General features: G+C 44.5%; 1 protein-coding gene across 1 annotated transcript in view; it reads right to left on the minus strand.

Annotated features, from left to right (window-relative positions):
• Positions 1–27,007, minus strand: part of LOC139419138 (multiple PDZ domain protein-like) — a 107,872-nt gene that overhangs the window by 74,040 nt on the left and 6,825 nt on the right. The window contains 10 exon segments of the mRNA XM_071169100.1: positions 13,873–14,082; positions 14,350–14,523; positions 15,219–15,410; positions 16,323–16,469; positions 19,103–19,182; positions 20,293–20,370; positions 22,801–23,014; positions 23,400–23,582; positions 25,620–25,850; positions 26,138–26,260. Coding sequence (XP_071025201.1) covers positions 13,873–14,082; positions 14,350–14,523; positions 15,219–15,410; positions 16,323–16,469; positions 19,103–19,182; positions 20,293–20,370; positions 22,801–23,014; positions 23,400–23,582; positions 25,620–25,850; positions 26,138–26,260 — 1,632 coding nt within the window.

Below are 27,007 nucleotides of genomic sequence, written 5' to 3' on the forward strand. Positions count from 1 at the left end.
CATGTACTGACTGTGTTATGGTGGTAGATATAAACTACATGTACTGACTGTGTTATGGTGGTAAACTACATGTACTGACTGTGTTATGGTGGTAAACTACATGTACTGACTGTGTTATGGTGGTAGATATAAACTACATGTACTGACTGTGTTATGGTGGTAGATATAAACTACATGTACTGACTGTGTTATGGTGGTAGATATAAACTACATGTACTGACTGTGTTATGGTGGTAGATATAAACTACATGTACTGACTGTGTTATGGTGGTAGATATAAACTACATGTACTGACTGTGTTATGGTGGTAGATATAAACTACATGTACTGACTGTGTTATGGTGGTAGATATAAACTACATGTACTGACTGTGTTATGGTGGTAGATATAAACTACATGTACTGACTGTGTTATGGTGATAAACTACATGTATTGACTGTGTTATGGTGGTAGATATAAACTACATGTACTGACTGTGTTATGGTGGTAGATATAAACTACATGTACTGACTGTGTTATGGTGGTAGATATAAACTACATGTACTGACTGTGTTATGGTGGTAAACTACATGTACTGACTGTGTTATGGTGGTAAACTACATGTACTGACTGTGTTATGGTGGTAAACTACATGTACTGACTGTGTTATGGTGGTAGATATAAACTACATGTACTGACTGTGTTATGGTGGTAGATATAAACTACATGTACTGACTGTGTTATGGTGGTAGATATAAACTACATGTACTGACTGTGTTATGGTGGTAGATATAAACTACATGTACTGACTGTGTTATGGTGGTAGATATAAACTACATGTACTGACTGTGTTATGGTGTAGATATAAACTACATGTACTGACTGTGTTATGGTGTAGATATAAACTACATGTAATGACTGTGTTATGGTGGTAGATATAAACTACATGTACTGACTGTGTTATGGTGGTAAACTACATGTAATGACTGTGTTATGGTGGTAGATATAAACTACATGTACTGACTGTGTTATGGTGGTAGATATAAACTACATGTACTGACTGTGTTATGGTGGTAAACTACATGTACTGACTGTGTTATGGTGGTAGATATAAACTACATGTATTGACTGTGTTATGGTGGTAGATATAAACTACATGTACTGACTGTGTTATGGTGGTAGACATAAACTACATGTACTGACTGTGTTATGGTGGTAGATATAAACTACATGTACTGACTGTGTTATGGTGGTAGATATAAACTACATGTACTGACTGTGTTATGGTGGTAAACTACATGTACTGACTGTGTTATGGTGGTAGATATAAACTACATGTACTGACTGTGTTATGGTGGTAGATATAAACTACATGTACTGACTGTGTTATGGTGGTAAACTACATGTACTTACTGTGTTATGGTGGTAAACTACATGTACTGACTGTGTTATGGTGGTAAACTACATGTACTGACTGTGTTATGGTGGTAGATATAAACTACATGTACTGACTGTGTTATGGTGGTAGATATAAACTACATGTATTGACTGTGTTATGGTGGTAGATATAAACTACATATACTGACTGTGTTATGGTGGTAAACTACATGTACTGACTGTGTTATGGTGGTAGATATAAACTACATGTACTGACTGTGTTATGGTGGTAGATATAAACTACATGTACTGACTGTGTTATGGTGGTAGATATAAACTACATGTATTGACTGTGTTATGGTGGTAGATATAAACTACATGTACTGACTGTGTTATGGTGGTAGATATAAACTACATGTACTGACTGTGTTATGGTGGTAGATATAAACTACATCTACTGACTGTGTTATGGTGGTAGATATAAACTACATGTACTGACTGTGTTATGGTGATAAACTACATGTATTGACTGTGTTATGGTGGTAGATATAAACTACATGTACTGACTGTGTTATGGTGGTAGATATAAACTACATGTACTGACTGTGTTATGGTGGTAGATATAAACTACATGTACTGACTGTGTTATGGTGGTAAACTACATGTACTGACTGTGTTATGGTGGTAAACTACATGTACTGACTGTGTTATGGTGTAGATATAAACTACATGTAATGACTGTGTTATGGTGGTAGATATAAACTACATGTACTGACTGTGTTATGGTGGTAAACTACATGTAATGACTGTGTTATGGTGGTAGATATAAACTACATGTACTGACTGTGTTATGGTGGTAGATATAAACTACATGTACTGACTGTGTTATGGTGGTAGATATAAACTACATGTACTGACTGTGTTATGGTGGTAGATATAAACTACATGTACTGACTGTGTTATGGTGGTAGATATAAACTACATGTACTGACTGTGTTATGGTGGTAGATATAAACTACATGTATTGACTGTGTTATGGTGGTAAACTACATGTACTGACTGTGTTATGGTGGTAGATATAAACTACATGTACTGACTGTGTTATGGTGGTAGATATAAACTACATGTACTGACTGTGTTATGGTGGTAGATATAAACTACATGTACTGACTGTGTTATGGTGGTAGATATAAACTACATGTACTGACTGTGTTATGGTGGTAGATATAAACTACATGTACTGACTGTGTTATGGTGGTAGATATAAACTACATGTACTGACTGTGTTATGGTGGTAAACTACATGTATTGACTGTGTTATGGTGGTAGATATAAACTACATGTACTGACTGTGTTATGGTGGTAAACTACATGTATTGACTGTGTTATGGTGGTAGATATAAACTACATGTACTGACTGTGTTATGGTGTAGATATAAACTACATGTACTGACTGTGTTATGGTGGTAGATATAAACTACATGTACTGACTGTGTTATGGTGGTAGATATAAACTACATGTATTGACTGTGTTATGGTGGTAAACTACATGTACTGACTGTGTTATGGTGGTAGATATAAACTACATGTACTGACTGTGTTATGGTGGTAGATATAAACTACATGTACTGACTGTGTTATGGTGGTAAACTACATGTACTGACTGTGTTATGGTGGTAGATATAAACTACATGTACTGACTGTGTTATGGTGGTAGATATAAACTACATGTACTGACTGTGTTATGGTGGTAGATATAAACTACATGTATTGACTGTGTTATGGTGGTAAACTACATGTACTGACTGTGTTATGGTGGTAGATATAAACTACATGTACTGACTGTGTTATGGTGGTAAACTACATGTATTGACTGTGTTATGGTGGTAGATATAAACTACATGTACTGACTGTGTTATGGTGGTAAACTACATGTATTGACTGTGTTATGGTGGTAGATATAAACTACATGTACTGACTGTGTTATGGTGTAGATATAAACTACATGTACTGACTGTGTTATGGTGGTAGATATAAACTACATGTACTGACTGTGTTATGGTGGTAGATATAAACTACATGTACTGACTGTGTTATGGTGGTAGATATAAACTACATGTACTGACTGTGTTATGGTGATAAACTACATGTATTGACTGTGTTATGGTGGTAGATATAAACTACATGTACTGACTGTGTTATGGTGGTAGATATAAACTACATGTACTGACTGTGTTATGGTGGTAGATATAAACTACATGTACTGACTGTGTTATGGTGGTAAACTACATGTACTGACTGTGTTATGGTGGTAAACTACATGTACTGACTGTGTTATGGTGGTAAACTACATGTACTGACTGTGTTATGGTGGTAGATATAAACTACATGTACTGACTGTGTTATGGTGGTAGATATAAACTACATGTACTGACTGTGTTATGGTGGTAGATATAAACTACATGTACTGACTGTGTTATGGTGGTAGATATAAACTACATGTACTGACTGTGTTATGGTGGTAGATATAAACTACATGTACTGACTGTGTTATGGTGTAGATATAAACTACATGTACTGACTGTGTTATGGTGTAGATATAAACTACATGTAATGACTGTGTTATGGTGGTAGATATAAACTACATGTACTGACTGTGTTATGGTGGTAAACTACATGTAATGACTGTGTTATGGTGGTAGATATAAACTACATGTACTGACTGTGTTATGGTGGTAGATATAAACTACATGTACTGACTGTGTTATGGTGGTAAACTACATGTACTGACTGTGTTATGGTGGTAGATATAAACTACATGTATTGACTGTGTTATGGTGGTAGATATAAACTACATGTACTGACTGTGTTATGGTGGTAGACATAAACTACATGTACTGACTGTGTTATGGTGGTAGATATAAACTACATGTACTGACTGTGTTATGGTGGTAGATATAAACTACATGTACTGACTGTGTTATGGTGGTAAACTACATGTACTGACTGTGTTATGGTGGTAGATATAAACTACATGTACTGACTGTGTTATGGTGGTAGATATAAACTACATGTACTGACTGTGTTATGGTGGTAAACTACATGTACTTACTGTGTTATGGTGGTAAACTACATGTACTGACTGTGTTATGGTGGTAAACTACATGTACTGACTGTGTTATGGTGGTAGATATAAACTACATGTACTGACTGTGTTATGGTGGTAGATATAAACTACATGTATTGACTGTGTTATGGTGGTAGATATAAACTACATATACTGACTGTGTTATGGTGGTAAACTACATGTACTGACTGTGTTATGGTGGTAGATATAAACTACATGTACTGACTGTGTTATGGTGGTAGATATAAACTACATGTACTGACTGTGTTATGGTGGTAGATATAAACTACATGTATTGACTGTGTTATGGTGGTAGATATAAACTACATGTACTGACTGTGTTATGGTGGTAGATATAAACTACATGTACTGACTGTGTTATGGTGGTAGATATAAACTACATCTACTGACTGTGTTATGGTGGTAGATATAAACTACATGTACTGACTGTGTTATGGTGATAAACTACATGTATTGACTGTGTTATGGTGGTAGATATAAACTACATGTACTGACTGTGTTATGGTGGTAGATATAAACTACATGTACTGACTGTGTTATGGTGGTAGATATAAACTACATGTACTGACTGTGTTATGGTGGTAAACTACATGTACTGACTGTGTTATGGTGGTAAACTACATGTACTGACTGTGTTATGGTGTAGATATAAACTACATGTAATGACTGTGTTATGGTGGTAGATATAAACTACATGTACTGACTGTGTTATGGTGGTAAACTACATGTAATGACTGTGTTATGGTGGTAGATATAAACTACATGTACTGACTGTGTTATGGTGGTAGATATAAACTACATGTACTGACTGTGTTATGGTGGTAGATATAAACTACATGTACTGACTGTGTTATGGTGGTAGATATAAACTACATGTACTGACTGTGTTATGGTGGTAGATATAAACTACATGTACTGACTGTGTTATGGTGGTAGATATAAACTACATGTATTGACTGTGTTATGGTGGTAAACTACATGTACTGACTGTGTTATGGTGGTAGATATAAACTACATGTACTGACTGTGTTATGGTGGTAGATATAAACTACATGTACTGACTGTGTTATGGTGGTAGATATAAACTACATGTACTGACTGTGTTATGGTGGTAGATATAAACTACATGTACTGACTGTGTTATGGTGGTAGATATAAACTACATGTACTGACTGTGTTATGGTGGTAGATATAAACTACATGTACTGACTGTGTTATGGTGGTAAACTACATGTATTGACTGTGTTATGGTGGTAGATATAAACTACATGTACTGACTGTGTTATGGTGGTAAACTACATGTATTGACTGTGTTATGGTGGTAGATATAAACTACATGTACTGACTGTGTTATGGTGTAGATATAAACTACATGTACTGACTGTGTTATGGTGGTAGATATAAACTACATGTACTGACTGTGTTATGGTGGTAGATATAAACTACATGTATTGACTGTGTTATGGTGGTAAACTACATGTACTGACTGTGTTATGGTGGTAGATATAAACTACATGTACTGACTGTGTTATGGTGGTAGATATAAACTACATGTACTGACTGTGTTATGGTGGTAAACTACATGTACTGACTGTGTTATGGTGGTAGATATAAACTACATGTACTGACTGTGTTATGGTGGTAGATATAAACTACATGTACTGACTGTGTTATGGTGGTAGATATAAACTACATGTATTGACTGTGTTATGGTGGTAAACTACATGTACTGACTGTGTTATGGTGGTAGATATAAACTACATGTACTGACTGTGTTATGGTGGTAAACTACATGTATTGACTGTGTTATGGTGGTAGATATAAACTACATGTACTGACTGTGTTATGGTGGTAAACTACATGTATTGACTGTGTTATGGTGGTAGATATAAACTACATGTACTGACTGTGTTATGGTGTAGATATAAACTACATGTACTGACTGTGTTATGGTGGTAGATATAAACTACATGTACTGACTGTGTTATGGTGGTAGATATAAACTACATGTATTGACTGTGTTATGGTGGTAAACTACATGTACTGACTGTGTTATGGTGGTAGATATAAACTACATGTACTGACTGTGTTATGGTGGTAGATATAAACTACATGTACTGACTGTGTTATGGTGGTAAACTACATGTACTGACTGTGTTATGGTGGTAGATATAAACTACATGTACTGACTGTGTTATGGTGGTAGATATAAACTACATGTACTGACTGTGTTATGGTGGTAGATATAAACTACATGTATTGACTGTGTTATGGTGGTAAACTACATGTACTGACTGTGTTATGGTGGTAGATATAAACTACATGTACTGACTGTGTTATGGTGGTAGATATAAACTACATGTACTGACTGTGTTATGGTGGTAGATATAAACTACATGTACTGACTGTGTTATGGTGGTAGATATAAACTACATGTACTGACTGTGTTATGGTGGTAGATATAAACTACATGTATTGACTGTGTTATGGTGGTAGATATAAACTACATGTACTGACTGTGTTATGGTGGTAGATATAAACTACATGTATTGACTGTGTTATGGTGGTAGATATAAACTACATGTACTGACTGTGTTATGGTGGTAAACTACATGTACTGACTGTGTTATGGTGGTAAACTACATGTACTGACTGTGTTATGGTGGTAGATATAAACTACATGTACTGACTGTGTTATGGTGGTAGATATAAACTACATGTATTGACTGTGTTATGGTGGTAGATATAAACTACATGTACTGACTGTGTTATGGTGGTAGATATAAACTACATGTACTGACTGTGTTATGGTGGTAGATATAAACTACATGTACTGACTGTGTTATGGTGGTAAACTACATGTACTGACTGTGTTATGGTGGTAGATATAAACTACATGTACTGACTGTGTTATGGTGGTAGATATAAACTACATGTACTGACTGTGTTATGGTGGTAAACTACATGTATTGACTGTGTTATGGTGGTAGATATAAACTCCATGTACTGACTGTGTTATGGTGGTAGATATAAACTACATGTATTGACTGTGTTATGGTGGTAGATATAAACTGTGTTATGGTGGTAGATATAAACTACATGTATTGACTGTGTTATGGTGGTAAACTACATGTACTGACTGTGTTATGGTGGTAAACTACATGTACTGACTGTGTTATGGTGGTAAACTACATGTACTGACTGTGTTATGGTGGTAGATATAAACTACATGTACTGACTGTGTTATGGTGGTAAACTACATGTACTGACTGTGTTATGGTGGTAAACTACATGTACTGACTGTGTTATGGTGGTAGATATAAACTACATGTACTGACTGTGTTACGACTCTCATCATTTTATACAGGAGGAGAGTGGGCCCCCCTAGTATACAGGAGGAGGGTGAGCCCCCATAGTATACAGGAGGGGGGGCCCTAGTATACAGGAGGAGGTTGGGCCCCCCTTGTCATGTTGTGTCTTGTCTCTGTCCTTTCCCTTCACCCTGTCTCCCTCTGCTGGTCGTTGTTAGGTTACCTTTTCTCCCCCGCTTTCTCCCAGCTGTTCCTTGTCTCCTCTAACTACCCATTCACCCCGTTTCCCACCTGTTCCCTTTTTTCCCTCTGATTAGGTCCCTATATCTCTCTCTGTTTCTGTTCCTGTCCTTGTCGGATTCTTGTTTGTGTTTCATGCCTGAGCCAGACTATCGTCATGTTTGCTGTACCTTGTCCTGTCCTGTCGGAATCTGCCGGTCTATCTGAGCCTACCTATGTTTGGTTATTAAAGAAGCTCTGTTTAAGTTAGTTCGCTTTTGGGTCCTCATTCACTCCCCGTAACAGAAGAATCCGACCAAGAATGGACCCAGCGACTTCGGACCCTCTCCACTCAGCCGTCGGGATCCAGGGAGCGATGCTAGGCAGACACGAGCAGGAAGTGTCTGCTGCTCGACATGCCGTTGAGACCCTGGCCACCCAAGTCCCCAACCTCACTGAACAGGTTCACCATCTCCGCCTCGATCCACCGGCCACTTCCAGGGCTTTCGAATCTCCGGAGCCCAGAATCAATAACCCGCCGTGTTACTCTGGGGAGCCCACTGAATGCCGCTCGTTCCTCACCCAGTGTGATATTGTGTTTTCTCTCCAGCCCAACACTTACTCCAGGAGCACTGCTCGTGTCGCCTACGTCATATCTCTCCTTATTGGACGGGCTCGTGAGTGGGGCACGGCAATCTGGGAGGCAAGGGCTGAGTGTACTAACCAGTATCAGGACTTTAAGGAGGAGATGATACGGGTTTTTGATCGATCTGTTTTTGGGGAGGAGGCTTCCAGGGCCCTGTCTTCCCTATGTCAAGGCAATCGATCCATAACCGACTACTCTATTGAGTTTCGCACTCTTGCTGTCTCCAGTGGCTGGAACGAGCCGGCCTTGCTCGCTCGTCTTCTGGAGGGTCTCCGCGCAGAGGTAAAGGATGAGATTCTCTCCCGGGAGGTTCCTTCCAGCGTGGATTCCTTGATTGAACTCGCTATTCGCATTGAGCGACGGGTTGATCTTCGTCACCGAGCTCGTGGAAAGGAGCTCGCGCTCTCCGTCGCCCCCCTCTCCGCATCACTACCATCTTCCTCTGCCGGCTCGGGTGCTGAGCCCATGCAGCTGGGAGGTATCCGCATCTCGACTAAGGAGAGGGAACGGAGAATCACCAACCGCCTCTGTCTCTATTGCGGTTCCGCTGGTCATTTTGTCACTTCATGTCCAGTAAAAGGCCAGAGCTCGTCAGTAAGCGGAGGGCTACTGGTGAGCGCTACTACTCCTGTCTCTCCTTCAAGATCCTGCACTACCTTGTCGGTCCATCTACGCTGGACCGGTTCGTCAGCTTCCTGCAGTGCCTTAATAGACTCTGGGGCGGAGGGCTGTTTTATGGACGAGACCTGGGCTCGGGAACATGACATTCCTCTCAGACAGTTAAAGGAGCCCACGGCCTTGTTCGCCCTGGATGGTAGTCCTCTCCCCAGGATTCAGCGTGAGACGCTACCTTTAACCCTCACTGTTTCTGGTAATCATAGTGAAACCATTTCTTTTTTAATTTTTCGTTCACCTTTTACACCTGTTGTTTTGGGCCATCCCTGGCTAGTTTGTCATAATCCTTCCATTAATTGGTCTAGTAATTCTATCCTCTCCTGGAACGTCTCTTGTCATGTGAAATGTTTAATGTCTGCTATCCCTCCTGTTTCCTCTGTCTCTTCTTCACAGGAGGAGCCTGGTGATTTGACAGGGGTGCCGGAGGAATATCACGATCTGCGCACGGTGTTCAGTCGGTCCAGGGCCACCTCTCTTCCTCCACACCGGTCGTATGATTGTAGTATTGATCTCCTTCCGGGAACCACCCCCCCCCCGGGGTAGACTATACTCTCTGTCGGCTCCCGAACGTAAGGCTCTCGAAGATTATTTGTCTGTAGCTCTTGACGCCGGTACCATAGTCCCCTCCTCCTCTCCCGCCGGAGCGGGGTTTTTTTTTGTCAAGAAGAAGGACGGGTCTCTGCGCCCCTGCATAGATTATCGAGGGCTGAATGACATAACAGTGAAGAATCGTTATCCGCTTCCTCTTATGTCTTCAGCCTTCGAGATCCTGCAGGGAGCCAGGTTTTTCACTAAGTTGGACCTTCGTAACGCTTACCATCTCGTGCGCATCAGGGAGGGGGACGAGTGGAAGACGGCGTTTAACACTCCGTTAGGGCACTTTGAATACCGGGTTCTTCCTTTCGGCCTCGCTAACGCTCCAGCTGTCTTTCAGGCATTAGTCAATGATGTCCTGAGAGACATGCTGAACATCTTTGTTTTCGTTTACCTTGACGATATCCTGATTTTTTCACCGTCACTCCAGATTCATGTTCAGCACGTTCGACGTGTCCTCCAGCGCCTTTTAGAGAATTGTCTTTTTGTGAAGGCTGAGAAGTGCACTTTTCATGCCTCCTCCGTCACATTTCTCGGTTCTGTTATTTCCGCTGAAGGCATTAAGATGGATCCCGCTAAGGTCCAAGCTGTCATTGATTGGCCCGTCCCTAAGTCACGCGTCGAGCTGCAGCGCTTTCTCGGCTTCGCGAACTTCTATCGTCGTTTCATCCGTAATTTCGGTCAGGTGGCAGCTCCTCTCACAGCCCTTACTTCTGTCAAGACGTGCTTTAAGTGGTCCGTTTCCGCCCAGGGAGCTTTTGATCTCCTCAAGAATCGTTTTACATCCGCTCCTATCCTTGTTACACCTGACGTCTCTAGACAGTTCGTTGTCGAGGTTGACGCGTCAGAGGTGGGCGTGGGAGCCATTCTTTCTCAGCGCTCCCTCTCTGACGACAAGGTCCACCCATGCGCGTATTTTTCTCATCGCCTGTCGCCGTCGGAACGTAACTATGATGTGGGTAACCGCGAACTGCTCGCCATCCGGTTAGCCCTAGGCGAATGGCGACAGTGGTTGGAGGGGGCGACCGTTCCTTTTGTCGTTTGGACTGACCATAGGAACCTTGAGTACATCCGTTCTGCCAAACGACTTAATGCGCGTCAGGCGCGTTGGGCGCTGTTTTTCGCTCGTTTCGAGTTCGTGATTTCTTATCGTCCGGGCTCTAAGAACACCAAGCCTGATGCTTTGTCTCGTCTCTTCAGTTCTTCAGTAGCCTCCACTGACCCCGAGGGGATTCTCCCTGAGGGGCGTGTTGTCGGGTTGACTGTCTGGGGAATTGAGAGGCAGGTAAAACAAGCGCTCACTCACACTCCGTCGCCGCGCGCTTGTCCTAGGAACCTTCTTTTCGTTCCCGTTCCTACTCGTCTGGCCGTTCTTCAGTGGGCTCACTCTGCCAAGTTAGCCGGCCACCCTGGCGTTCGGGGTACGCTTGCTTCCATTCGCCAGCGTTTTTGGTGGCCCACCCGGGAGCATGACACGCGTCGTTTCGTGGCTGCTTGTTCGGTCTGCGCGCAGACTAAGTCCGGTAACTCTCCTCCTGCCGGCCGTCTCAGGCCGCTTCCTATTCCCTCTCGACCGTGGTCTCACATCGCCTTAGATTTTGTCACCGGACTGCCTTCGTCAGCGGGGAAGACTGTTATTCTTACGGTTGTCGATAGGTTCTCTAAGGCGGCTCATTTCATTCCCCTTGCTAAGCTTCCTTCTGCTAAAGAGACGGCACAAATCATCATCGAGAATGTTTTCAGAATTCATGGCCTTCCGTCAGACGTCGTTTCGGACAGAGGTCCGCAATTCACGTCTCAATTTTGGAGGGAGTTTTGCCGTTTGATTGGGGCTTCCGTCAGTCTCTCTTCCGGCTTTCACCCCCAGTCTAACGGTCAAGCAGAACGGGCCAATCAGACTATTGGTCGCATCTTACGCAGTCTTTCTTTTCGCAACCCTGCGTCTTGGTCAGAACAGCTCCCCTGGGCAGAATACGCCCACAACTCGCTTCCTTCGTCTGCGACCGGGCTATCTCCTTTTCAGAGTAGCCTCGGGTACCAGCCTCCGCTGTTCTCATCTCAGTTCGCCGAGTCCAGCGTCCCCTCCGCTCAGGCTTTTGTCCAACGTTGCGAGCGCACCTGGAAGAGGGTCAGGTCTGCACTTTGCCGTTATAGGGCGCAGACTGTGAGGGCTGCTAATAAGCGTAGAACTAAGAGTCCTAGATATTGTCGCGGTCAGAGAGTTTGGCTCTCCACTCAGAACCTTCCCCTTAAGACGGCTTCTCGCAAGTTGACCCCGCGGTTCATTGGTCCGTTCCGTATTTCTCGGGTCATTAATCCTGTCGCAGTTCGACTTCTTCTTCCGCGATACCTTCGTCGCGTCCACCCGGTCTTCCATGTCTCCTGTATTAAGCCCGTTCTTCGCGCCCCCGCTCGTCTTCCCCCCCCCCCCCCCATCCTTGTCGAGGGCGCACCCATCTACAGGGTCCGCAGGATTTTGGACATGCGTCCTCGGGGCCGTGGTCACCAGTACCTTGTCGATTGGGAGGGGTACGGTCCTGAGGAGAGGAGTTGGGTTCCCTCTCGGGACGTGCTGGACCGTGCGCTGATCGAGGATTTCCTCCGTTGCCGCCAGGTTTCCTCCTCGAGTGCGCCAGGAGGCGCTCGGTGAGTGGGGGGGTACTGTCATGTTGTGTCTTGTCTCTGTCCTTTCCCTTCACCCTGTCTCCCTCTGCTGGTCGTTGTTAGGTTACCTTTTCTCCCCCGCTTTCTCCCAGCTGTTCCTTGTCTCCTCTAACTACCCATTCACCCCGTTTCCCACCTGTTCCCTTTTTTCCCTCTGATTAGGTCCCTATATCTCTCTCTGTTTCTGTTCCTGTCCTTGTCGGATTCTTGTTTGTGTTTCATGCCTGAGCCAGACTATCGTCATGTTTGCTGTACCTTGTCCTGTCCTGTCGGAATCTGCCGGTCTATCTGAGCCTACCTATGTTTGGTTATTAAAGAAGCTCTGTTTAAGTTAGTTCGCTTTTGGGTCCTCATTCACTCACCGTAACACCCCTAGTATACAGGAGGGTGGCCCCTAGTATACAGGAGGAGGGTGGGCCCCCCTAGTATACAGGAAGACCCCCTAGTATACAGGAAGAGGGTGCCCCCCCCAAGTATACAGGAGGAGAGTGGGCCCCCCTAGTATACAGGAGGAGGGTGGGCCCCCCTAGTATACAGGAGGGGGGCCCCTAGTATACAGGAGTAGGGTGGGCCCCCCTAGTATACAGTAGGGGGGGCCCTAGTATACAGGAGGAGGGTGGGCCCCCCTAGTATACAGGAGGAGGGTGGGCCCCCCTAGTATACAGGAGGAGGTTGGGCCCCCCTAGTATACAGGAGGAGGGTGGGCCCCCCTAGTATCCAGGAGGAGGGTGCCCCCCCTAGTATACAGGAGGGGGGGCCCTAGTATACAGGAGGATGGTGGGCCCCCCTAGTATACAGGAGGGGGGCCCTAGTATACAGGAGGATGGTGGGCCCCCCTAGTATCCAGGAGGAGGGTGGCCCCCCTAGTATACAGGAGGGGGGGCCCTAGTATACAGGAGGATGGTGGGCCCCCCTAGTATACAGGAGGGGGGGCCCTAGTATACAGGAGGAGGGTGGCCCCTAGTTTACAGGAGGAGGGATACAGGAGGAGGCCCCCCCTAGTATACAGGAGGAGGGTGGGTCCCCCCTAGTGTACAGGAGGAGGGTGCCCGCCTCTAGTATACAGGAAGAGGGTGCCCCCCCTAGTATACAGGAGGAGGGTGGGTCCCCCCTAGTATACAGGAGGAGGGTGGGCCCCACCTAGTATACAGGAGGAGGGTGGTATACAGGAGGAGGGTGGTATACAGGAGGAGGGTGGTATACAGGAGGAGGGTGGTATACAGTATACAGTGTTAGAGTGTTTTGGGTTACTGTCGTACCGGCAGCGGCTTGGCGACGCCGATGCGCACGACCCCGTAGCCGGTGGTTTTTAGGACGTGCACGGCTCGCTCCAGCGTCGACCGGACCAGGTCCACGTCGTTGACGGACATGAGCCGGTCACCGGGCAGCAGGCGTCCGTCTGAGTCGGCCACGCCACCGGGGACCAGGGAGCGGATCACCAGAACAGTCTTAGAGTCGTCCTCTGGGTCCTGGAGAGGGACAACATAAGGAACAGGTGAACAGCAGTTCAAAGGTCATGTCCTCCCAAAGGGAAGTCCAATAGAAAGGAGAGACTACAATTGTTTTGCTTCCCAGTTCATCTTTTTTTATTTTTTTATTGTCTTTCCAAAGGATCCACTCTTTGGCCCACCATCCTCTCCTCGTCTCCTGGTCTACATTACTAGTGATCCCAAACCAGTTGAAAGAGGGGAGAGTAGGAAGCTACGTTAGACCATGGAGATGCACCACAGTCTTACCTGGTAGTCTAGGATGCTGAATCCCAGGCCTTCCTCTCCCTTCACCAGCTCTATCACCTGACTGTCTCTCTCCCACATGGCCAGAGGAGGAGACACAGGCTTATTAAAACCACGACTCCCACAATCCCTGTTGTTACAACCAGGAAGTAGACAGCAGGGCTGGTCATACTGGGACTGGGAGAGGAGAGAGAGAGTTAGGGCACATCTCCTATGACACCCCGGCAGCAGTCTGATTGACTATCTTTCCACCCTTCTTCCAGAAATAGTGTCTACTTGATCACTCCGCCTAATGGTATCAAAAGGATTGGATTGACGCCACCAATATGTCTGACACCATCTCCATATCCCTCCATCTCCATATCCCTCCATCTCCATATCCATATCCCTCCATATCCCTCCATCTCCATATCCCTCCATATTCCTCCATCTCCATATTCCTCCATCACCCCACCCCTTCATCTTCCCATCCATCCATCTCCCCATTCCCCCTCCATTTTGGCATCCCTCCAGCTCCCCACCCCTCCATCTCCCCATCTCCCCTCCATTTCCCTATTCCTCCATCCCACCTCCCCATCCATCCCTCCTCCCCCTCCATCTCCCCATCCCTCCATCTCCCCTCCATTTCCCTATTCCTCCATCCCACCTCCCCCTCCATCCCTCCTCCCCCTCCATCTCCCCATCTCTCCATCTCTCCATCTCTCCATCTCCACCTCCATCCCTCCTCCCCCTCCATCTCCCCATCCCTCCATCTCCCCTCCATTTCCCTATTCCTCCATCCCACCTCCCCCTCCATCCCTCCTCCCCCTCCATCTCCCCATCTCTCCATCTCTCCATCTCCCCCTCCATCCCTCCTCCCCGTCCCTCTCTACCTTGCCATTGAACTCAGCCAGTAGCTCTTTGAGGGGGAGCTGTACATCTTCATCATCATCATCATCGTGGTCACTGTCCCGTAGCTGTGGGTGCACGACGCGGCAGCACACCATACAGACACACAGAGGCAGCTCTCTCAGAACGCTGATCACCTCTCTGTGAGTCTCTCCTATCAGAGGGATACCATTCGCCTGGGAGAGGGGAGAAGCTCGTCTGGTCAGCAAACATGTTGAATGTGCTGTATGTAGCTACATCATAGCATAACAGGGTCAATGTTCCATTGGATGTGTGGATGGGCGAATACATGAATGAATGAACAAATGAATGAATGAATGAATGAATGAACAAATGAATGAATGAATGAATGAATGAACAAATGAATGAATGAATGAACAAATGAATGAATGAATGAACAAATGAATGAATGAATGAATGGACAAAGCAGTGAATTAAAGAACAAATTAATTCATTAACAAACCAAATAAATGAACAAATTAATAAATCAATTAACGACTGAACACACCAATGAACAAATTAATGAATGGATGAACGAACAAACCAATGAATGAACAAATTAATCATCATCTTCTGTACATCTATCACTCCAGTGTTTAATTTCTATATTGTAATTACTTTGCCACTATGGCCTATTTATTGCCTTACCTCCCTTTTCCTACCTCATTGACACACACTGTATATAGACTTATTCTACTGTATTATTTACTGTATGTTTGTTTTACTCCATGTGTAACTCTGTGTCGTTGTATGTGTCGAACTGCTTTGCTTTATCTTGTCCAGGTCGCAGTTGTTAATGAGAACTTGTTCTCAACTGGCCTACTTGGTTAAATAAAGGTGTTCTCAACTAGCCTACCTGGTTAAATAAAGGTGTTCTCAACTTGCCTACCTGGTTAAATAAAGGTGTTCTCAACTAGCCTACCTGGTTAAATAAAGGTGTTCTCAACTAGCCTACCTGGTTAAATAAAGGTGTTCTCAACTGGCCTACCTGGTTAAATAAAGGTGTTCTCAACTGGCGTACCTGGTTAAATAAAGGTGAAATATGTTTTGTTTAAATGAATGTATGGATGTTAATCAGTCACTCCCACCTCCAGTATCTGGTCTCCAGGGTGTATCTTCCTGCTCTGTCCGACGGGCCCCTCAGGTAAGACGGAGCACAGGTAGTGGTGTCCTGCCCTGGCCTCCATGCTGATGCCTAGACCACTGGTCTCACTGAACCTCTCTAGCTGACACACCTGGGAAGGGGAGGGAGAGTAGGGGTTAATAACACTCTCCTCTCTATAGCTGACACACCTGGGAAGGGCAGGGACAGTAGGGGTTAATAACACTCTCTATAGCTGACACACCTGGGAAGGGGAGGGATAGTATGGGTTAATAACACTCTCTATAGCTGACACACCTGGGAAGGGGAGGGATAGTAGGGGTTAATAACACTCTCTATAGCTGACACACCTGGGAAGGGGAGGGATAGTAGGGGTTAATAACACTCTCTATAGCTGACACACCTGGGAAGGGGAGGGATAGTAGGGATTAATAACACTCTCTATAGCTGACACACCTGGGAAGGGGAGGGATAGTAGGGGTTAATAACACTCTCTATAGCTGACACACCTGGGCAGGGGAGGGATAGTAGGGGTTAATAACACTCTCTATAGCTGACACACCTGGGAAGGGGAGGGATAGTAGGGGATAATAACACTCTCTATAGCTGACACACCTGGGAAGGTGAGGGATAGTAGGGGTTAATAACACTCTCTATAGCTGACACACCTGGGAAGGGGAGGGATAGTAGGGGTTAATAACACTCTCTATAGCTGACACACCTGGGAAGGGGAGGGATAGTAGGGGTTAATAACACCCTCTATAGCTGACACACCTGGGAAGGGGAGGGATAGTAGGGGTTAATAACACTCTCTATAGCTGACACACCTGGGAAGGGAAGGGATAGTAGGGGTTAATAACACTCTCTATAGCTGACACACCTGGGAAGGGGAGGGATAGTAGGGGTTAATAACACTCTCTATAGCTGACACACCTGGGAAGGGGAGGGATAGTAGGGGTTAATAACACTCTCTATAGCTGACACACCTGGGAAGGGGAGGGATAGTAGGGGTTAATAACACTCTCTATAGCTGACACACCTGGGAAGGGGAGGGATAGTAGGGATTAATAACACTCTCTATAGCTGACACACCTGGGAAGAGGAGGGATAGTAGGGGTTAATAACACTCTCTATAGGTGACACACCTGGGAAGGGGAGGGATAGTAGGGGTTAATAACACTCTCTATAGCTGACACACCTGGGAAGGGGAGGGATAGTAGGGGTTAATAACACTCTCTATAGGTGACACACCTGGGAAGAGGAGGGATAGTAGGGGTTAATAACACTCTCTATAGCTGACACACCTGGGAAGAGGAGGGATAGTAGGGGTTAATAACACTCTCTATAGCTGACACACCTGGGAAGAGGAGGGATAGTAGGGGTTAATAACACTCTCTATAGCTGACACACCTGGGAAGGGGAGGGATAGTAGGGGTTAATAACACTCTCTATAGCTGACACACCTGGGAAGGGGAGTGGTAGTAGGGGTTAATAACACTCTCTATAGCTGACACACCTGGGAAGAGGAGGGATAGTAGGGGTTAATAACACTCTCTATAGCTGACACACCTGGGAAGGGGAGGGATAGTAGGGGTTAATAACACTCTCTATAGCTGACACACCTGGGAAGGGGAGGGATAGTAGGGGTTAATAACACTCTCTATAGCTGACACACCTGGGAAGGGGAGGGATAGTAGGGGTTAATAACACTCTCTATAGCTGACACACCTGGGAAGGGGAGGGATAGTAGGGGTTAATAACACTCTCTATAGCTGACACACCTGGGAAGGGGAGTGGTAGTAGGGGTTAATAACACTCTCTATAGCTGACACACCTGGGAAGGGGAGGGATAGTAGGGGTTAATAACACTCTCTATAGCTGACACACCTGGGAAGGGGAGTGGTAGTAGGGGTTAATAACACTCTCCTCTCTCTAGCTGTACAATCGAGGCTAAAAGTTCTGAGAATGACACAAATATTAATTTCCCCAAAGTTTTCTGCTTCAGTGTCTTTAGATATTTTTGTCAGATGTTATTATAGAATACTGAAGTATAATTACAAGCAATTCAAGTGTCAAAGGCTTTTATCGAACTCAATCAGCAGAACAGAGTGATCTCCAGCCTTGTCCTTGTCAACACTCACACCTGCGTTAACGAGAGAATCACTGACATGATGTCAGCTGGTCCTTTTGTGGCAGGGCTGAAATGCAGTGGAAATGTTGTTTTGGGGGATTCAGTTCATTTTGCATGGCAAAGAGGGACTTTGCAAATGAATTGCAATTCATCTGATCACTCTTCATGACATTCTGGAGTATATGCAAATTGCCATCATACAAACTGAGGCAGCAGACTTTGTGAAAATGTATATTTGTGTCATTCTCAAAACTTTTGGCCACGACTGTTCTATGTATAGCTGTACTCTGGATAGCTGTACTCTGGATAGCTGTACTCTGGATAGCTGTACTCTTTATAGCTGTACTCTGGATAGCTGTACTCTGGATAGCTGTACTCTGGATAGCTATACTCTGGATAGCTGTACTCTGGATAGCTGTACTCTGGATAGCTGTACTCTGGATAGCTGTACTCTGGATAGCTGTACTCTGGATAGCTGTACTCTGGATAGCTGTACTCTGGATAGCTGTACTAAGCCAGAGGTAATATTTGTAGACAGACAGATATACGTTTGGAAGGGTTTGCGTCAGTCATTACAAGCTGTAATCTGGTAAATGATCATATGTGTAACTATGAGAAGTTAGTCTGAGACGTACAACCACTTGATATCTGGGTCCCAGAGCAGCCTGCCACCTGCTCTTCAACTCCTCTTCCTCTGCTGCCGTCAGCTTCCCTCCTTCAACACACACACACACACACACACACACACACACACGCATTAGCATCATATAAAGAATAGTCACTGCCTCTAACAGCCTTCCAGTAATCAGAGTTTATTTACAGTAACCTCCTGTAGAGAACTACCTCTAACAGCCTTTCCAGTAATCAGAGTTGATTTACAGTAACCTCCTGTAGAGAACTACCTCTAACAGCCTTCCAGTAATCAGAGTTGATTTACAGTAACCTCCTGTAAAGAACTACCTCTAACAGCCTTTCCAGTAATCAGAGTTGATTTACAGTAACCTCCTGTAGAGAACTACCTCTAACAGCCTTCCAGTAATCAGAGTTGATTTACAGTAACCTCCTGTAGAGAACTACCTCTAATAGCCTTTCCAGTAAGCAGAGTTGATTTACAGTAACCTCCTGTAGAGAACTACCTCTAACAGCCTTCCAGTAATCAGAGTTGATTTACAGTAACCTCCTGTAGAGAACTACCTCTAACAGCCTTTCCAGTAATCAGAGTTGATTTACAGTAACCTCCTGTAGAGAACTACCTCTAACAGCCTTTCCAGTAATCAGAGTTGATTTACAGTAACCTCCTGTAGAGAACCACCTCTAACAGCCTTCCAGTAATCAGAGTTGATTTACAGTAACCTCCTGTAGAGAACTACCTCTAACAGCCTTTCCAGTAATCAGAGTTGATTTACAGTAACCTCCTGTAGAGAACTACCTCTAACAGCCTTCCAGTAATCAGAGTTGATTTACAGTAACCTCCTGTAGAGAACTACCTCTAACAGCCTTTCCAGTAATCAGAGTTGATTTACAGTAACCTCCTGTAGAGAACTACCTCTAACAGCCTTCCAGTAATCAGAGTTGATTTACAGTAACCTCCTGTAGAGAACTACCTCTAACAGCCTTTCCAGTAATCAGAGTTGATTTACAGTAACCTCCTGTAAAGAACTCGAACAGCTCAATATAAACCAAAGGGAGGTCAAGAAATGATCTGAAATCAGCTGAATGAGTTGACTGAACATTTGACTGCAGAGGACTAAGAATAGGAGTGAGCACACATACAAATATGTCACACACACACACACACACACAGATACTCGTGCATAATATGTACCGGTTCTGGCGTCTAGTCGTTGTTCAGAGTACATCATACTGGCTCTTCTGGACATCTCACGCAGAGACATTTGTTTTCCTGTGGCCCAAACACACACACACACACACACACGCACACACACACACTCACACACATACAGTACACACCACACACACACACGCACAGACGCACGCACGCACGCACGCACGCACGCACACACACACACACACACACACACACACACACACACACACACACACACACACACACACACACACACACACACACACACACACACACACACACACACACACACACACACACACACACACACACACACACACACACACACACACACACACACACACACACACACAGAGTTAACAATGTACGTATGTAACTTGTGTATGAAGACAGCAAAGTAGATGTAATCCCACTAGACACACACTGGTTGAATCAACGTTGGTTTTCAATGAAATGACAACGTTGCATCAACGTGGAATAGATGTTGAATTGACGTCTCTGTGCCCAGCGGGATGCTACAGTGGTTGAATGAATGTCTGGGTTTATGGTCTGGTGTAAACATCTTTAAGCACTTTTGTGACCTCTGTTGATGTGAAAAGGTCTCTATTAATAATTGACCTCTGTTGATGTGAAAAATGGGTTCTATTAATAGTTGACCTTTGTTGATGTGAAAGGACTCTACTAATAGTTGACCTCTGTTGATATAAAAGGTCTCTATTAATAGTTGACCTCTGTTGATATACAGTGCCTTGCGAAAGTATTCGGCCCCCTTGAACTTTGCGACCTTTTGCCACATTTCAGGCTTCAAACATAAAGATATAAAACTGTATTTTTTGTGAAGAATCAGCAACAAGTGGGACACAATCATGAAGTGGAACGACATTTATTGGATATTTCAAACTTTTTTAACAAATCAAAAACTGAAAAATTGGGCGTGCAAAATTATTCAGCCCCTTTACTTTCAGTGCAGCAAACTCTCTCCAGAAGTTCAGTGAGGATCTCTGAATGATCCAATGTTGACCTAAATGACTAATGATGATAAATACAATCCACCTGTGTGTAATCAAGTCTCCGTATAAATGCACCTGCACTGTGATAGTCTCAGAGGTCCGTCAAAAGCGCAGAGAGCATCATGAAGAACAAGGAACACACCAGGCAGGTCTGAGATACTGTTGTGAAGAAGTTTAAAGCTGGATTTGGATACAAAAAGATTTCCCAAGCTTTAAACATCCCAAGGAGCACTGTGCAAGCGATAATATTGAAATGGAAGGAGTATCAGACCACTGCAAATCTACCAAGACCTGGCCGTCCCTCTAAACTTTCAGCTCATACAAGGAGAAGACTGATCAGAGATGCAGCCAAGAGGCCCATGATCACTCTGGATGAACTGCAGAGATCTACAGCTGAGGTGGGAGACTCTGTCCATAGGACAACAATCAGTCGTATATTGCACAAATCTGGCCTTTATGGAAGAGTGGCAAGAAGAAAGCCATTTCTTAAAGATATCCATAAAAAGTGTTGTTTAAAGTTTGCCACAAGCCACCTGGGAGACACACCGAACATGTGGAAGAAGGTGCTCTGGTCAGATGAAACCAAAATTGAACTTTTTGGCAACAATGCAAAACGTTATGTTTGGCGTAAAAGCAACACAGCTCATCACCCTGAACACACCATCCCCACTGTCAAACATGGTGGTGGCAGCATCATGGTTTGGGCCTGCTTTTCTTCAGCAGGGACAGGGAAGATGGTTAAAATTGATGGGAAGATGGATGGAGCCAAATACAGGACCATTCTGGAAGAAAACTTGATGGAGTCTGCAAAAGACCTGAGACTGGGACGCAGATTTGTCTTCCAACAAGACAATGATCCAAAACATAAAGCAAAATCTACAATGGAATGGTTCAAAAATAAACATATCCAGGTGTTAGAATGGCCAAGTCAAAGTCCAGACCTGAATCCAATCGAGAATCTGTGGAAAGAACTGAAAACTGCTGTTCACAAATGCTCTCCATCCAACCTCACTGAGCTCGAGCTGTTTTGCAAGGAGGAATGGGAAAAAAATTCAGTCTCTCGATGTGCAAAACTGATAGAGACATACCCCAAGCGACTTACAGCTGTAATCGCAGCAAAAGGTGGCGCTACAAAGTATTAACTTAAGGGGGCTGAATCATTTTGCACTCCCAATTTTTCAGTTTTTGATTTGTTAAAAAAGTTTGAAATATCCAATAAATGTCGTTCCACTTCATGATTGTGTCCCACTTGTTGTTGATTCTTCACAAAAAAATACAGTTTTATATCTTTATGTTTGAAGCCTGAAATGTGGCAAAAGGTCGCAAAGTTCAAGGGGGCCGAATACTTTCGCAAGGCACTGTAAAAGGACTCAACTAATAGTTGACCTCTGTTGATGTGAAAAGGTCTCTATTAATAGTTGACCTCTGTTGATGTAAAAGGTCTCAATTAATAGTTGACCTCTGTTGATATAAAAGGACTCAATTAATAGTTGACCTCTGTTGATGACACCAGTCTGGTCTGTCTTGTCATGTTTCCCTGTCTCTGTACGGGTGACGATGTAGGGCTCCAGGGGAGGAGGGGGATACTTTGTGGTTTTACCCATCCTAGAGGCCCTCCTCATCAGCCTCAGTCTGACTATCTGGCCTGTCTTCCTGAGGACCTCCAGGGCTCTCTGCTCACTGCAGCCCTGCAGGCTGACACCATCCACCTGAAGAGAGAGAGAGAATACAGAGAGGTGGAGAAGGGGTGAGGGAGGAGGAGAGAGAGAGAGCGAGAGTGAGAGAGAGTGAGAGAGAGAGAGAGAGAGAATACAGAGAGGTGGAGAAGGGGTGAGGGAGGAGGAGAGAGAGAGAGTGAGAGTGAGAGAGAGCGAGAGCGAGAGAGAGAGAGAGAGAGAGAGAGAGAGAGAGAGAGAGAGAGACAGAGAGATAGAGAGAGACAGAGAGAGAGAGACAGGGAGAGAGAGAGAGAGAGAGAGACGAGAGAGAGAGAGAGAGAGAGAGAGAGAGAGGGAGAGAGACACGAGAGAGAGAGAGAGAGAGAGAGAGAGAGAGACAGAGAGAGAGAGAGAGAGAAAGAGAGAGAGTTCTCACAGCTAAGATCTTGTCTCCGATGTGTATCTGACTGGCTTGGTCCACAGCGCTGCCCTTCACGATGCTCTTCACCTGCACCCCAGAGTTCTGCTCCCCTATGGAGCTGGTGACAGTGAATCCCAGGCCCATGTTGTTCTTACTGAACTGGACACTGTACTCAGAGTCCTCCTCCACATCACACAGCTGCAATACACAACACAGGGAGAAATGTGTTACTATGGAGATACGGAACACAATACACAACACAGGGAGAAATGTGTTACTATGGAGATACGGAACACAATACACAACACAGGGAGAAATGTGTTACTATGGAGATACGGAACACAATACACAACACAGGGAGAAATGTGTTACTATGGAGATATGGAACACAATACACAACACAGGGAGAAATGTGTTACTATGGAGATATGGAACACAATACACAACACAGGGAGAAATGTGTTACTATGGAGATATGGAACACAATACACAACACAGGGAGAAATGTGTTACTATGGAGATATGGAACACAATACACAACACAGGGAGAAATGTGTTACTATGGAGATATGGAACACAATACACAACACAGGGAGAAATGTGTTACTATGGAGATATGGAACACAATACACAACACAGGGAGAAATGTGTTACTATGGAGATACGGAACACAATACACAACACAGGGAGAAATGTGTTACTATGGAGATATGGAACACAATACACAACACAGGGAGAAATGTGTTACTATGGAGATACGGAACACAATACACAACACAGGGAGAAATGTGTTACTATGGAGATATGGAACACAATACACAACACAGGGAGAAATGTGTTACTATGGAGATATGGAACACAATACACAACACAGGGAGAAATGTGTTACTATGGAGATATGGAGCACAGTATACAACACAGGGAGAAATGTGTTACTATGGAGATATGGAACACAATACACAACACAGGGAGAAATGTGTTACTATGGAGATATGGAACACAATACACAACACAGGGAGAAATGTGTTACTATGGAGATACGGAACACAATACACAACACAGGGAGAAATGTGTTACTATGGAGATATGGAACACAATACACAACACAGGGAGAAATGTGTTACTATGGAGATATGGAACACAATACACAACACAGGGAGAAATGTGTTACTATGGAGATACGGAACACAATACACAACACAGGGAGAAATGTGTTACTATGGAGATATGGAACACAATACACAACACAGGGTTTTGTCCACAGGGGACACCTTCCCCCAAAAATAATTGACATGATAATTTGGTTGTTTCATTGTTTATCAGAAACATGCATTTGTTAATCAGAAATTGCATTGTTTCAATAATGTGTTAAATATTGTAATATCAATTGTGCAATATTGACTTTCGAGTGTTCTAGGCGCTTATTGGTTCATGCCAGCCAGGCATGTCCTTAGTTTGGATCCCTGGGCCTTCTCATCTCTTATTGGGTCGTGCCAGCCAGGCTACGGTGTGTCCTTAGTTTGGATCCCTGGGCCTTCTCATCTCTTATTGGGTCGTGCCAGCCAGGCTATGGCATGTCCTTAGTTTGGATCCCTGGGCCTTCTCATCTCTTATTGGGTCGTGCCAGCCAGGCTACGGCGTGTATAGGATGCCAGCAGAGCAGCTCTGCAAAGGGTGAAGTACCCTCAACTGAATAACACAGGTAGATAAATACACATGATTAAACCACTGACAGTACGCCTTCTGATCTCTCATAATCTCTCTCACTTTCTGTCTCTCTTAAAGACTTCCTGATGGGCAGACCACAGGCTGTGAGGATTGGCAACAACACCTCCTCCACGCTGACTCTTAACACAGGGGCCCCCCAGGGGTGTGTCCTCAGTCCTCTGCTGTTCTCCCTGTTCACGTACGACCGTGTGGCTTTGCATGACACCAACTCCATCATCAAGTTTGCTAACGACACCACGGTTGTAACCAACAACGACAATTCAGCCTATAGGGAGGAGGTAAGTGAGTTGGCATTGTGGTGCCATGACAACAACCTCTACCTCAACGTCAAAGCAAAACAAAGGAGTTGATTGTTGACTTCAGGAAGCAGAGGAGGGAACAGGCCCCGGTCCAAATCAACGGGACTGCAGTAGAGAGAGTCACGAGTTTTAAGTTCCTCTGCGTCCACCATCACCGAGGACTTGTCCTGGACCAACAACATCACCCACCTCTTCCCTCCACACATACCTGTTTGCCCATCCTGGCCACCCTCTGTTGTTGCTGGGCGAGGAGAGGGAGTGGGGGCGAGGAGAGGGAGAGGTCGTTGGTTCCCGTGGAGACGGCGACGTCCCTAGCAATGAGCAGTTTGACCCTTGACCCTGCGTTGCGGAGAACGTGAGCCACTTCCTCGTTGCCCATGCCTGCCAGGTCTGTGTCCCCGATACGCAGGATGTGGTCCCCGCTGCGCAGACGCTTGTCCTGGGAGGGGAGGGATGTTACATCACTTTTTAATCACTTTTACAGATTTTTGTGTTCTACTTTGACATGGTGACCTCGCAAATCACATTTTTTTAAAAGCTAACTCAGTAATTTAAAGACAATTCACAAGTGGATGGTTGTCGGGGTTGAAGGTGACACTGGCAAAGTCAAAACGTGTTTGAACCTACGGTGTGTTTCAGGTCTATATTATCCAGCAGTGTGACTTTGTCACATTTCACTTAGGCTGATCAAACTAAAGTTGATATTGTATTGATTGACTGACATACCAGTCCAGCAGGGCCACTTGGTAGGATGGTTTTGACCAGGACTCCAGAGGATCGACCCCCTACAATGCCGAAGCCCAGCCCCTTCCCATCGTTCTCCAGCTCTATCAACTCTATGTGACGCTTCTGAGAGGGAGAGAGATGGAGGGAGAGGGAGAGAGAGAAAGAAAGAGAGAGAAAGAAAGAAAGAGAGCCAGACAGACAGACAGACAGACATGGTCAACTACACACACAGACAGGTTTTCCTAATTTACTGTAAGACACGGGAACTCACCTCGTTGTAAAGTATGTTAGACAAGGGGAACTCACCTCGTTGTATAGTATGTTAGACAAGGGGAACTCACCTCGTTGTAAAGTATATTAGACAAGGGGAACTCACCTCGTTGTATAGTATATTAGACAAGGGGAACTCACCTCGTTGTATAGTATGTTAGACAAGGGGAACTCACCTCGTTGTAAAGTATATTAGACAAGGGGAACTCACCTCGTTGTATAGTATATTAGACAAGGGGAACTCACCTCGTTGTATAGTATATTAGACAAGGGGAACTCACCTCGTTGTAAAGTATGTAAGACATGGGAACTCACCTCGTTGTAAAGTATGTTAGACATGGGAACTCACCTCGTTGTATAGTATGTTAGAAAAGGGGAACTCACCTCGTTGTATAGTATATTAGACAAGGGGAACTCACCTCGTTGTATAGTATATTAGACAAGGGGAACTCACCTCGTTGTATAGTATATTAGACAAGGGGAACTCACCTCGTTGTATAGTATGTTAGACATGGGAACTCACCTCGTTGTATAGTATGTTAGACAAGGGGAACTCACCTCGTTGTAAAGTATGTTAGACAAGGGGAACTCACCTCGTTG

The sequence above is a fragment of the Oncorhynchus clarkii genome, chromosome 10, assembly GCF_045791955.1.
Source record: "Oncorhynchus clarkii lewisi isolate Uvic-CL-2024 chromosome 10, UVic_Ocla_1.0, whole genome shotgun sequence".
NCBI classification, from domain to species: Eukaryota; Metazoa; Chordata; class Actinopteri; order Salmoniformes; family Salmonidae; genus Oncorhynchus; species Oncorhynchus clarkii.